The sequence below is a fragment of the Aegilops tauschii genome, chromosome 7, assembly GCF_002575655.3.
Source record: "Aegilops tauschii subsp. strangulata cultivar AL8/78 chromosome 7, Aet v6.0, whole genome shotgun sequence".
In the NCBI taxonomy this organism is placed as follows: domain Eukaryota; kingdom Viridiplantae; phylum Streptophyta; class Magnoliopsida; order Poales; family Poaceae; genus Aegilops; species Aegilops tauschii.
In genome coordinates this window covers 271356553-271370407 of record NC_053041.3, presented here as the reverse complement: position 1 = coordinate 271370407, position 13855 = coordinate 271356553, and the positions used below count along the sequence as shown (strand labels likewise).

At 47.8% G+C, this 13855-nt stretch overlaps 1 protein-coding gene and 1 pseudogene across 2 annotated transcripts; one reads left to right on the top strand and one right to left on the bottom strand.

Moving 5' to 3' along the window:
• Positions 1 to 654: 654 nt before the first annotated feature.
• Positions 655 to 5940, bottom strand: LOC109784455 (5-epiaristolochene 1,3-dihydroxylase). Of its 2 annotated transcripts, XM_045231762.2 has the most exons (4): positions 5800 to 5940; positions 5439 to 5567; positions 4334 to 5345; positions 655 to 1535 (listed from the first exon to the last, which is right to left on the bottom strand). In XM_045231762.2, exons 3-4 carry the CDS (start codon positions 5234 to 5236, stop codon positions 903 to 905), a joined length of 1536 nt encoding a protein of 511 aa, XP_045087697.1. In that variant the 5' UTR covers positions 5237 to 5345; positions 5439 to 5567; positions 5800 to 5940; the 3' UTR covers positions 655 to 902. The 2 variants fall into 2 exon arrangements, with proteins under 2 accessions (XP_045087697.1, XP_073359031.1); XM_073502930.1 differs by having other exon boundaries at positions 4334 to 5567.
• Positions 5941 to 11193: 5253 nt separating this feature from the next.
• Positions 11194 to 13504, top strand: LOC109784457 (uncharacterized; annotated as a pseudogene).
• The last annotated feature ends 351 nt before the right edge of the window (positions 13505 to 13855 follow it).

Here is a 13855-nt window from a genome sequence, read left to right as displayed (position 1 = left end):
GCAAATTAGTAAATTACCAGTACATACATGACTTGCTGATGTCAGACAATTTCAGTCGGCGGCTATCAATAATTGAGGTTATGTGAAACCACGCATGTGCATAGAAATCTAGTACTAGTGGGGGCTAGCTATTTAGATATAAAAGATGGATTTCTCTTATTTGATTAAGAGCGCAATAAGGGCTTATTATTTTTCCTAGATATTCCCTGCTAACATGTGAACAAATCCGCAGCATTTCAAGGGCATTTTAATATTTGCATACATAACCATAACTGCTAAAATAAACTTATAACTTACTCGTGGTAGGTAGTCCACGATGGACTACCAAAGGCTTCTTTTCAAAGTCAGAGATCAATCAGGCGCCCCTCAATTAAAACAATTACAATGTAATAAAGCATGACAATCTTAGATCTAAGGATCTCACACATAATATATGTAAGGCCAAAAAATAGGGAGATGATTTCTACCGCTCTCGGGGCATACAATCCATCAAAAAAGTTCTTCACAATTTGTTCACACGCTTTGTTGGAGATATATATATATATATATATACTACTCATGGGCTAACGACTTAGTAAATGTGACCATAAATCAAAGACGTTTTCGTCCAGTAAAAAAATGCACACATATATGCTTTGGTAAACAAATTGGATGTGTCAGACCAAATAAAAGACCATGTTACTTCCTTATGCATATTGCATCATTCATATGTTCACAAACACAAAACTAATACAATTAAGATATCTATGCCTTGTAGTACAAAGTAATGTAATTTGTGAAAAGTAGTACAGTCCCAACGAGCTTTTCTTATTCTAGTGTGCAAATATGCAATGTAATAAATTCATACGCTAAGAGGAATATATCTGAACATACATCACAAGATAGATACCATGTTGTTTGCATCACTTCGACAGTATATCTTTGACGCCCACCCGTGTAATAGCTCTGAGCTGCAGGTCATATCTTCGTCTTATTGTCAACCCAAATTTCTCAGACATGTCAAATGAAGTCAGACAAGCCCCTTCAGGAAGCATCCAATTGAAGTGATACAACATGTTTGCCAATGTGATGTGCACTGTCGACATGCCAAAAAACATCCCAGGGCACTGCCGTCGCCCAGCCCCAAAGGGAATAAATTCAAAATACGTCACATTGTAATCCATATTGTTGTTCTCAAATCTCTCGGGCTTAAACTCTTCAGGATTTTCCCAATATCTTGAATCTCTGGAAATTGCGAAGACATTAACTAATACATTGGTGCCTTTAAGCATGTCATAACCCATAATTGTGCAATCATCTCTAGCCATGCGAGGGACTAGAGGAATGGGTGGATGCAACCTCAGAACCTCCTTGATGACCATCCTCATGTAGGGGAGTTTAGCAATGTCACAGTTGGTAATGATAACTCGGTCTTCACCAAGCACCTCTCGGACCTCTAGTTGTGCTTTAGTCATGGCTTCGGGATTGTTCACGAGTTCCGACATAGCCCACTCCAAAACGGTTGCGGTGGTATCCGTGCCACCAGCAAACATGTCCTAAAATGATGATCATGACATGCACAATTATAAATTATACATATTGAAGTGGAATTTAAAGCCAATAGCGCCCACATATGTTATATTATTAATACTATGTTTTATAGTATATTTGCCAAGGGCCAAGGCAAGGATAACTTCCACATAACTTGTTTAAGAGCTAGGTATGTATTCCTTTCTATATATTTATGTGTCGTGTTGGATCATGATTTATATTGACTTTCATGTTGTAGGGCGCGCAGTGCTTGTGCTCATTGAACCAAACATGCACGTGTTACCAAAATACTGCGGCATTTTGCTTCATGCCTTAAAACTCCACACTCATGGCCAACCACGTCTCACAGAACAATTTATCCTCCTTCATCGAGTATGTTGTCATCGTGTTTGTTTCAAAGTAAACAATGATAAAAAATGGCAATGGCATTTGGCCGGACACTTGTCAGGCATGGTGTCCTCCCTGGATGGCGTCGGCAGGGAGCGGAGAATACCTGGATTGAGGCCGGATCCAGGGTGGACTGACATCATAGTCCAAAGAGAGCGGCGCAGTCGACGACGGAGGTCCGGCAAGGTCTGGGCGGAGGCCCGGGTGGTACATCGGTGGCAGCGTCCTCCAAGGATGCGAATACAGAGCACAGGGGGAGGTGCAGAGTGGGAGGGAGGGGTGGCTCCGGGTGGGGTATTTTGGTGGGCCTAGGGTGTCGGAGTGAGACGTCCAGACTCCCCCAAACCTCTCCCAGGTTTGGTTCCGGTTTGTGGGATTTTGGACATCCATAATGGGTTTGGAAAATTTTGATGACCACCGCTGGATAATGAAAATATTGGGTCTGGAAAATTTTGGTGACCACCGCTGGATAACGAAAGTATTTGAACTGTCCAGTTCAAACATTTGAGGTGAACTGATGATCAACGTCGAAGTTGCCCTAAGGGAAGACCAAAGAAAGGAATAGACGGCATAACCTTATCTTTATGTATTTTTAGTGATCTAAACGCTTTTATATTTATTTACAAAGGAAGTATATAATAGAAAAATAAACAAAAATGAAGAAAGTTATATGTTGGTCTAGAGATGGTCAGTAAATCGGCAATCTAACACTTCTGTGTTTCCTTGGAGTTTCAAGAGCATATTTTCATTTCTGTTGTATTGTATTAATTGTGTTTTAGTTGAGTGCGGCCGTCCTGGACGCAGCGGCATCTGGACGCAGATATCCAGCTACCTGCTGCGTCGAGGTGATGCGTGCATGGAATAAGTGGAAAAGTCAGGACGAATGCATACATGACCATATACACCCCAATACCGTGGCCACGTGTGCTTTGTCGCTCGCACGGTGCGGTACGCATCTGACGCAAAGGACCAACCGTGCAGAGCGCGGTGACATTTTTTACCACATGGGACCCGGCTACCCTTTTCGGGCAGAGTGTCCTGGACCACGCAGGCTTGGTTGCGTGTGCCTGCGACCCACCTCTCCCACTCGACAGACCAAGAACGAGGCGCTCGAGTTCCATCTGAATCTACTCATGGCGATTCTCGGGGCGACGACGCCGGCGTTGGGCGATAGGTTAGTAAAACTCTACGGCTCTGTTCTTGCCGGTTGACCGCGCTGGTCTGTGCTATCTCCCTTCCTCCATGGCCCCGTCGCCTTTTGCGGACCGATTTTTGCAAATCGGCCGGCACGGGGAGCACTCCAGATGTGGTCGGGGGTGCACGCGCGGGGTGCGGCGTCGAGCCGCCGGTCCCTGAAGCGCAGGTGTTGGGGGCACACTGGCGCCAGATGTGGAGTCATCGGGGGCGTCCTGCACGCCATTGAGCTCTGGCGGCGGCGCTTGGCCATCGGCGGACGCAGGTGTTGGCGCACATTCGTGGGGCGTGCCGGCGCTGAGCCGCGGCTACCTGCAACGGTGGTGTCGCTAGGCGCAAGAAAACAAGTCGCTTTAACCTGGTTCTGTGGTTCTGTCTTCTGTATCTCCGGTTTTAGTCATCTGTCTTGTGTCTTTGTATCCCTATTTGATCCTGAAGGCCTGTATTTGCACTGGTCTATTTGCTTTCGATTGGGATTCGAAAGACTTATGTTCTGGTTCATTAATAAAAGCCATTTTTTTCTGCGAATTATGTTTGTATTTCCTTGGTAGTTTGAGCTTACCAGACTAGATGGGAGTGTTACGGGTGGAGTTTTTCATCCAATAATTGAATTACTAGATGCTAACTGCTAGCCTTCTCCATTCCAAGTCGTGGTGTCATTATCAGCAAAAGAATCGCTTTGTGGCAGTGATTTTTTTTATTTTTTGCGAAGGGCTGTGAAATTTATTAACGGCTGGACATGGGGATGAAACTGACGATGGCCGTGCTCCGCACGTACCATGGCCATGCTGCGCAGAACAGTGTGTCAGTAAGTACTGTCAGCCCGGTCCCTTCCTAAATACGCATATACGTTGCAAAACGGCATCCGCCGCACGACTATACTCTAGAAAGCATGCCAGCTTGGTGCGAATCCCGATGATCCTCGCGCCGTTGATGCCGCGCGTGCAGCTGCCGCTGCGTGCAGCGCTGCACTTCTCGTTATTGGTACTACTATATAATAGGGGGAAAATAGATACGATACTAAATCTTAACCAAATCTTAACCAATCAGTGATGGGGCCCGCCTCACTTAACCAAATCTTAACCAATCAACTCTAACCAGCCCGTTAATCCCCCGTAATCTGTCCGTGAGTCTAGCATTGCCGAGAAACTTCCTATATAAGAAAGTAAAAACCATAAGTGAGTTTATGGGTGTAGCATTACTCAGAAAGTAAAGTACTTACAAACATGACGGCGCCTATAATCTCTGTGGTTAGAGGGAATTCCAACGAGTCCTCGGCCTGCAGCCTGAGCAGCACTTCCAGCAGGTCCTCATCGTCGGTGCTGCAGGAGCCATCGCCGGCAGCTCGTGCGGCCTTGCGCTCGTCGAGGATGTCAGCGATGATGCTCTGCATACGGCCGTAGCTCCTCCTCATACGCCTCTCGACGCTGCTAAGCCACCGCACCAGCCGCGACGAGGGGAAGATGTCGACGAGGCAGAAGCCGGTCACGAGCTCCATGGCCTCGCCCAACTCGCGGATGTACTCGTCCCGCTGCGCGACCTTCCCGCCGAAAACCGCCCGCGAAACGACGTCGTTGCTAAGCATCGCCACCTTCTCGCTGACGTTAACCGTAGCGCCGGCGCCGCCGACGGCCGAGGCGCTGACGATGGAGCGAAGGAGGCTGCCGACCTCCTCAGTCCTGATGCGCTCCATGCGCCTCGCCTGCTTGGAGCCGAGGATCTCCATGACGCACACCTTGCGCATCTGGCGCCACGCGGCGCCGTAGGGGGCAAAGGCGATGTCCTTGCCGCCACTGCCGAAGATGTTCTGCGTCACAGTGCGAGGCCGGTCCGCGAACGTAAGGTCGTTGGTCTTCAAGACCAGCGCCGCCACCTCGGCGCTGGAGACCACCATGGTGGCGACTTCGCCTAGCCTGAGGTGCATCAGCGGCCCGTGCCGGCGAGACAGTTCTGCAATGGTGCGGTGCGGGAAGGCGCCAACGACGTGAAGGAGGCTGCCGACGATGGGGAGAGTCCATGGCCCTGGAGGCAGCTTCTTATTGGGGTTGCGACGGGAGAGCTCGAGAAACCAAATTGCCAGTAGCGTGGATCCGGCTATGAAACACAAGCTTAACCACCCCTCCATGGCAGGCAGCTTGTTGGCTTGCAGCTTGCAGAGACGTGATATGTTTATATGTACTGTATGTACTAGTAGTAAGTGACGGCCTCGAAGTTTGGTTGGGATATATGCAACTCTGGAGCATGCATCATATCGTCAAGCCAAACTAGTAAAATATGATAGCTGTTGAGTAGAAACAAATACAGTAGGGATGGACTTTGATGGTCACCTCTGTCGTGGTCCGTGGGAATTAAAAGGGAATATATATGATATAACGTCCGGCTATATATAGCCTGGCATCAGCTGCTTTGATGCAAAATAATCACCCCCGTGCAGAGACAGTGAGGGAGGAAGATCGCTGGAGAAAACAAAAGACAATCATGCAAGACAATGGCGATCATAGCCAGTACTTGGTTCAATAATCATCAATCAAGTGTATACAATTAAATGCCTGCTACTACTTTGCTCTCCCAAGCTGCAGCATGAGAATGGTATGGTATAGCCGTATAGGCATTTCATCAATGGTTCAACTGTTGTCATGCATGAATGAACTATATAAAGCAGAGTGGCCAATCACAATCAGAACAAACCTTTGAGGCCCTGTGTGGCTCGGTTAATTAAGGAGCACCCGCGGAGGCCTGAGCGCTACATCCGTATGCGGATGAATCTTTCTCCAACTATGGAGGGCACATAGATGATGGAAAGTGACCAAGGACGCGAAGAGCACCCCGTCATTTGAGATGGGTGGGGCTGGGCCTAGCAAAATATAGAGCCGGCCAGCCTGTCGCCTGCGCTTCCTTTTTCAATCTACTCTAATTGCTCTGAGGATGGGAAGCAAATCAGTAGGGACTAGGCACTAGGGTTGGTAAAGATGCAAGGGAATGGGTACGGTACGGTATGGGTAGGGGTGGTCACTACGAGCACAACAATACATACCCATGTTTTTCAATGCCACAAAATCCTACCTATACCCTGCCCATCTAGGGTAAAATCATGCACATGCCCATACTCTACCCATCAGCGAGATCAACATAATAATGAAGGGGGGTGGCGTAGTTGCCTCGCCGGCGATGGCCTCGGTGTTCACACAAACACAACGAAAAACTTGTTTGAATATGGTTAATCCTAAGGCATCTCTCTCCCTCTCTCCTCCCTCTCCCTCTCTCTCTCTCTCTCACTCACTCTCACGATGAGAAATCTGTTGTTTTCCCCTGCGACATTTTTCAGAGGTATGCATGTGTAGTTATCGATGTTTTCTTTTCCCTATATGGTTATACTGGGGTGTTTATTTGCAATCCGGATCGCCGCCGGTATGAAAGAAAAACGGATCTTGCGTTATAAATTATAAGTTTGCTTCCAAAACAATATTTTAAAAATATTTAACAGGTAAAATTAACATCATATTTAGATTCCACACATTTTTCTAATAAAATTTCATATATAATATGTTAAAATCGAAGTTACGGTTTAAGAGATACAGATAATTTAGTAAATCATTTGTTTGACTTAAATATATTCTAAAATAATATTTAAAAATACTTAACAGGTAAAAAAAATCTCATATTCATATTCTACATATTTTTCTAATCAAATTTCATATATAACATGTTTAAATCGGAGTTATAGTTTAAAAGATATGGATGATTTTAAAAAAGTATTTGTGTGACTTAAATATGATCCGCGGATGAATTACCTAAAACATCAGGGGGGCTTTCAAAAAATGTAAAATAACGGTTCGGATGTGACTTAAATCCGGCCGACGGGTTGATTTCAGGAAAACACAGGGATTTTTGTGTAAAATACGAAAAAACGATTCATTTTAACTTAAAGCAGGACTGCGGGTTGAATTCTCTGAAATAGAGGGACTTTTCTGAAAAATGCCATGACAGACGACCAGAAACCCGATTTGCTTTATTATTAGGTAAAGATAAAGATATGGCCACCTATAAGATAGTCGGATAAGGTTTCATGCATATCCAAGAGCACAAAATTGTGGAATCTCATACATTTTTCGCTCGCTGCGAAGAATAGTTTCATGCATATCATGAATCACACATAGTGGGGGATTGGCGGCGACCGCATGGGCCGGCCCATCTACACACTAGTGATACAACGGGTTTCTTCATCTTCTCTAAGTGTATTTCTTCTTATTGGTTTTTGGTGTTTTTTCCATTCTTTTGTTGTCCTGTTTTTTCTTTATTTATTTTATTATTTAAAATTCATGAAAATATTAAAATTTGTGAATATTTTTTTATCTGTGAACTATTTTAAGGTTTTATCTTAAACCTTTATTTATTTTTTTAAACATTTTTTTAAATTTGTAAGCATTTTAGAAATCATGGATATTTTATAGTCTATGATTATTTTTCAAATTTCATGAAGATTTTTTTAACTCGTGAATATTTTTTCGAAGTCCACAAACATTTGTATAACACATGAGCACTTTATTGAATATACTAAAATAATGATACACTTTTAACTAGTTTTTGACAAGATTTTGTAAATAACGTTAAAAAGGGCAAAAAAACGAGCAACCGACTTTTTCACCTTTTTTCCTTCAAAGCAAAGAACGGATGAGTAAACCGCGGCCAAGTGAACACCATCCATAGTAAACTACTAGTTTTTCATCGTGAAGGATAGGAGGACCCCAAAATTGTACTAATGCTCAACCACCTAGTTAGGTGGGGTTCCCGCTTCCCTAAAAAGGATAGGTTCCCTCACTGTCCATGGGCAAAAAAATCTATCCATGACCCACCCATGCAAACGGAATATGCATGCTCATGGATAAATTGCCATCCTTAATAAGATACAGCGGCCGGAGACATCACAAGAGTAATGATTTGTACCGAAATAGCAAAACTGAATTGATATGTTCATATATATATGCATGTTTCAAACACATAACAGAAAACCACAAGAAAAAACTTAATACGAGGCTAATTAGATGAGTCCGATGAATAATGCTCATGCTATATCATATTTTCTGTTTTTTGTCGGACTTGAAAGCGGGTTGAATGCGGTGCAGATACAGATTGGAATACCAGATTATGGCGGATTTGAACGTGGTATGGTAACAGGCGAGACTCTGACCTGGGAGTGTAACATATGCATATATACATGCTCTCAACTAAAATCATATATAAACAATGAACGATTATTGGTACTTATAAACTTTAAGCACACATAGAACCTTAAAAGGACCAAAATAATCTAAACTAACAACTAGCAAGCATGTCTGATAAGAAAAACAACATTCACATACTGCTAGTTAATACTTAAAGTTTTATCAATAAATTGGATAATCATATTTAAAACATCAGATTATCCGGCTAAAATGGATTATCTTACATAATTGTATATTACCACTCCATCGGTTTCTTCCTACTTCACATATTAGCTTTGTTGTAAGTCAAACTTTTATGAAATCTTACCAAATTATAGTATATACTAAGAAAATCGACATCTAAAATAATAAATAAAAGAATATGCAATGTATATTCCATGGTGAATCTAATAATATTGATTTGATATTGTCAATGTCGATCTTTTTACAATAAACTTGGTCAAACTTCAGAAATTTTGACTTAAAACAAAACTAATATGCGAAATAAAAACAAACATACGAAGTAGTACCTTATCTATACCATATCATATCAATCTAAGTCAGATTCGGACTGGATTGTGGATGGATGTCATAATCTCTTAACATTTTGTACTTTGGGATTCAAAAATAGTTTTGCTCATAAGTTATCCTAACCACTTTCACCCTTAGCATAAGAAGCTAAGGTTTTGAGCAGAAGTTGGAGATCGCCGCCATTGCAGCCGGTTGGCAGGCCGACATGCAGACGGAGGCCAGCGTTGCGAACACGCCAATGGAAGAGGCGGTCGACATGAGCCGGTGCCTTCGTCCTCGTTGGCCCATGCCGGCATCACCATGGGCGGGGGTTCTGCGCACTACACTGAGATGGTGTTGGAAGAGCGGTTGGCCGTGTTCCGACAGATGCAGGTGGACCAGGAGTACAACCTCCGCCTCCTCAACGAGCAAAGTAGCACTGCTGCCACGGCCGTCGCGCCAGACGTGGACGTGCCTGAGCAGGAGGCGCTTATCGACTCCTGTCGCACGCCCGCGACATCCGCCATGACCGCTGGCGTTATCGCTTCGGAGTTGGAAACCGCCTCCATCAGGCGGAGATTGACGATGCGGGTGACGAAATGTATGGCAAGAGTGAGCACAAGGACGAGGACGCCATCACCACCATGGTCGCACCCCGCTGTCACGACCATGAAGCCAGCATGTCCGCGGGCACCAGCGGCAGCTAGGAAGGGTAGAGTATGTGATGCCGCCGGTGCATGGGTCCCAGGAAGGCCACCACTCCTCCCCTCCCGTTGAAGTTAAGCTTGGTGGGCTCATCACTGTTGACTGATTAGCTGCAAGCAGGATGCGGAGGCGGAGTTTGATTTTTCGGGGCTCATGGCCGGGCGGACATGGGGAATGGGCGTCGGCGGTTATTTTAGGCTACGTTTAGAGTCCGGCCTAGTTCAAGTATGTCGAAATCATCCGGTTTTATGTAAAAGTTATCCAAATATGAATGAATATCGTCCAGCTGTTCAAATGTGCATTGTTCAATTTCATTAGATTTCGACAGAAATGCAACTGGACGCATGTGGCTAGCTTTGGAAGTCCGGCTGTGCATCAGTGTCCGTGGACTGGTCCCTCGGTCCGCGGACGGAAAAGGTGTCCAGTTTGCGGGTCGGTGTTGGAGATGCCCCTAACAATATCATTTCCGTTCCCTTTAAGAAACGATATCAATTTTGTACTCCCTTCGTTTGAAATACTCCCTTGGTTTGAAATTATTCATTTGTGCAATAAGTAATTTCTGCAAGAGAGCTGCTATACTTACAATCAAATTATGTATGATTTCTGTACGACAAGACTCATCGGTGTGGTGGGCTCAAATCTCGGAAAACGGGCCTGTCTCTTGTGGTACGTTAATCTTACGAAATTGATTATACGTAAGGCAGTTTCGTTTCTGCAACAAGTAATTCGGGAGGGAGAAGTAGTATGTAGGGCAATGCGTTTAGTCTTGAAAGAGTGTAAAAGTTGTACCCCCTACGTAAAGAAATATAAAAGCGTTATGAAGTATATTCTTTACATTAAGTTCATGACGTCATGTCTTATTGATAGGTAGTAGATGTAAAATTGGGTAATTGAAGTGCGGTAATGTTGTTTCTGGGAGGTGGATCGATCGAGGTCTGAGGAGCCCATGCTTTGGCACGTGACTCCTTTGTACGTATATATTCCGATTCCGGTGGAATGTTATGGGCACCGAAGACCGAACAAACATTAACAGGTTCTGGGCCGGGGACCGAATGGGCGCGGGAGGTCTATCGACCTGGAGCATTTTAGCTTTTGTGTACTGCAGGACGAATATGCCATACCGCGCGGTGCCTGGATTGCCGCCATAGGAGGTCCAGGTCCAGGTCGCCTCAGCCTTCAGACGCGCGGGGCTGTACGTGTCGCCCCATGTTTAGGTCTTGCGAACTAGGAAGGGGCTTCTTCACAAGATTGGTGGTAGGGGAGCCGTGGTGCGAACCTCGCCTTAGAGCATTTTCAGCCGCGTCCCCAACAGGTTTCCTAGAGCGCTTTTTTAGCACCGGCAACGAAGAATCGATCCAGTCGTGCTTCCAGGTCTTTATTTGTCACCGGTTTGGGCTGAAATAACAGCCGGCGAACTCGAACCGAACCCTGTGGGCGCCGGCCGAAGTGAAAAGGCGCGTGGACCCACTCTGTTGACGACAGACAGGCCTTTTCCTGTCGTTTTCTCATTGCTTCCCCCTTCTGCTCTCCCATTCTCCTCCCAGTCCCCGCCATCCGGCCGTCATCCCGCCATCCGGTCGCCATCCCGCGGAAGAAGTATTCGGCCCCTCGCTCTGCTGCCGCTGCCGATTCCACCCAGTCGAAAAAGTGGAAGCCGAGGGCGCCGATGGCAAAACCACCGGGCGTGTCCAACGCCGAGTGGAGGGCGGCGGTTCAGCGCCGGGAGGCTGTCACCACAGACCAGCGGAACAGGCTCAACGCCAAGAAGGCCAGGGACGCGGGCGCGTTGGCGGCAGCGGCGGCGGCTGCGGAGCAGGCAGAGACGTCTCGCACGGGGATGATGAATCCACCCTGCCCGCAAGCTACGTGGAGCCAACAGAGTGTCGCGTCGCCAGCCAACTTCTCGTCGCCGCCGCCCTGGGGGTATGCACCCTCGCCTGGCTACTCCGACGGCGACGCGCACGGTGGATTCAACCCCAACATCACCTTCCTACATGGTGCTCCACCACGTGCCTCACCCTCTGGCCTGAACACCGACTAGCGCACTTCCTCGCCCGCGTTCGCCGACCTCCACACCCAGTACAACTACCCGCCGCCGGCGTACTCAGCATCGCCGACGTCGCCTCTGCGCCGAGACGCCCTACCCTTCTCACAAGCCTCGGAGCCACATTTCGGGAACCCCGATGCGACCGCCACCGACATGGACGAGATCATCACGAGCAGCTCGGTCGCCGCCGCCTCCTACCCCGGGTCCACGCGCAAGACGACACAATGGAAACCGTCGTTGACATGGACGACGAGCTCGACGGCTCCGAGGAGGGGGAGGAGGAGGAAGGGGAGGAGATGGAGCTAGCGCCGGCGAGGAAAGGGACAAAGAAGAAGCGGGGGGCAATGCCAGGCCGGACGAGCCGCGTAACAAGTGGACGTCCGAAGAAGACGAGTGCCTCGCCGAAGCATGGAAGACCGTCAGCATTGACCCGATAACCGGCGCGAACCAAAACGCCGACACGTACTGGAGACGGATCAAGTCGACATTCGATGAGCGCAAGCTGGTCGACCCCTACTTCGCCACCACCCACATGCAGCGCGGCGAAAAGGCCATATCGAACCATTGGGCAATCATCCAGGCAGCCTGCAACAAATGACATGGGATCGTCGAGCAGATCGTGGCTCGCCCGAAAAGCAGCGCCAGCGTCGAGGGTCAGGTATGTCCAGCCGCCGGCTCACTTCTTTCGCCGTGTACGTCGTCGGCACTTGTTCTTCGGTTGCGCAGATGGTTCGAATGTTCAACATGTACTGCCAGGAAAACAGCGACCAAGAGTTCAAGTTCCTTTACGTGTTCTCCCGGATCGAGTCGTGCTAGAAGTGGAGCGAGGTCCGGCTCACCCTCGCCAAGGCCAAGGAGACGTACAAGCCGGGCGCGCCCGCCCCGGGGACGGCGGATGGGCGCCCTGATGGCAACAAAAGAGCCAACACCGTGAAGGACGCGACACCGGCTGTCGAGCGGCTGCAATCATCGATCGAGCAGTGCATCACCGACGCCAAGAACAACGCCGCACGGAGGAAGGAGAAATCCGACGCGCGGTGGTCGGCGTTGATGACGACCAGCGCCGTCAAGCTCGACCTACTCCGGACCAACGTCGCCGCGAAGAAGAGGAACACCGACCTGGCGTTCCTGATGGGGGCGGACATGTCGATGATGGACGAGCAGGTCAAGGCGTGGTACTTGGCGGAGCGCGGCCTCATCTTGAACCAGATGCCTTCAACCACCGCGCCTACGCCCACGCCGACCCCAACGCCGATGCCCAGCCCGAGCGATGAAGTCACACCGACGTCGAGCACAGAAGCCATGCCGACGCCGACCAGCTCGAGCACTGAAGCCACGCCGACGCCGAGCACGCCGATGGCAGCCAGTCCCACGCCGGAGGAGCCCGTCGTTTGATGCATTCCTTTGTCTACGCGTCCTTCCTTCTGAACGCCAAACTTTCGTGTATGTTTGATCGCCAAACTGTGGCATGGTGATCGCCATTGTGACAGATCGCCGATGATCTCCGAACGGTGTTTTTTTGGCAGCGGGAAAGACAATTTTGAATTTATGTGCATCTTGGGGCCGAAACCTGGGGGTGCGGCTGGGAACTGGATCGCCCCCAAGGCGAAAAAACCGCTGGCACATAGGCCACAATGCAATTGCCGGGTGCACTAGGGGGCCGAACGAGTGGAGATGCTCTTATACAGATGATGTCCCACTCTTTATGGCTATGTAACTAAGAGGCTTTGGAGAGGTCACGAGCCTATGCACAAATTTCTATGAGAGCTCGATGGTTCTCATTCGATGCAACAATATTCACCTTGACCACATCTTGCCAAGTTTGCCGGCTTCCAACGCTTTTTTCTCAATGCGCTACTTGGGGATCCCTTTATCCATTTGGTGTCTAAAAAGATGGATCTTCAATACCTTGTGGATAAGTTTGCCGGAAAGCTTGTCGTTTGGGAGGGTCAAAACATAACATTCATTGGTCGCACGGCCCTGGTCAAGTCTGTGCTCACCTTCCAAGCTATCTACTTCATCATGTTGTTCATAGTGCCATCTGGTATTCTGCAGTACATTAGTAAAATTGAACGGGCTTTTATTTGGTCTGCATCGGAGAACACAACTGGGGCCAAATGCAAGATTATTTAGGAAACGGTGTGTAGGCCAACTAAGTATGGTGGGCTTGGTGTGCTCAATACCAACGCGTGCTCTTAGGCTTCGTTGGCCTTGGTTTGAGTACAAAGAGCCCAACAAGTTGTGCGTGTGTAGGGGAAACTCATGCGACGAGGAAGACCTC

Coding starts and splice junctions, on each gene's coding strand:
- LOC109784455 (XM_073502930.1), bottom strand. CDS start 5,236: ATGGAGGGGTGGTTAAGCTTGTGTTTCATAGCCGGATCCACGCTACTG. Junction 1,536..4,333: donor TTATAGGCGCCGTCATGTTT/GTAAGTACTTTA, acceptor TCATCATTTTAG/GACATGTTTGCTGGTGGCAC.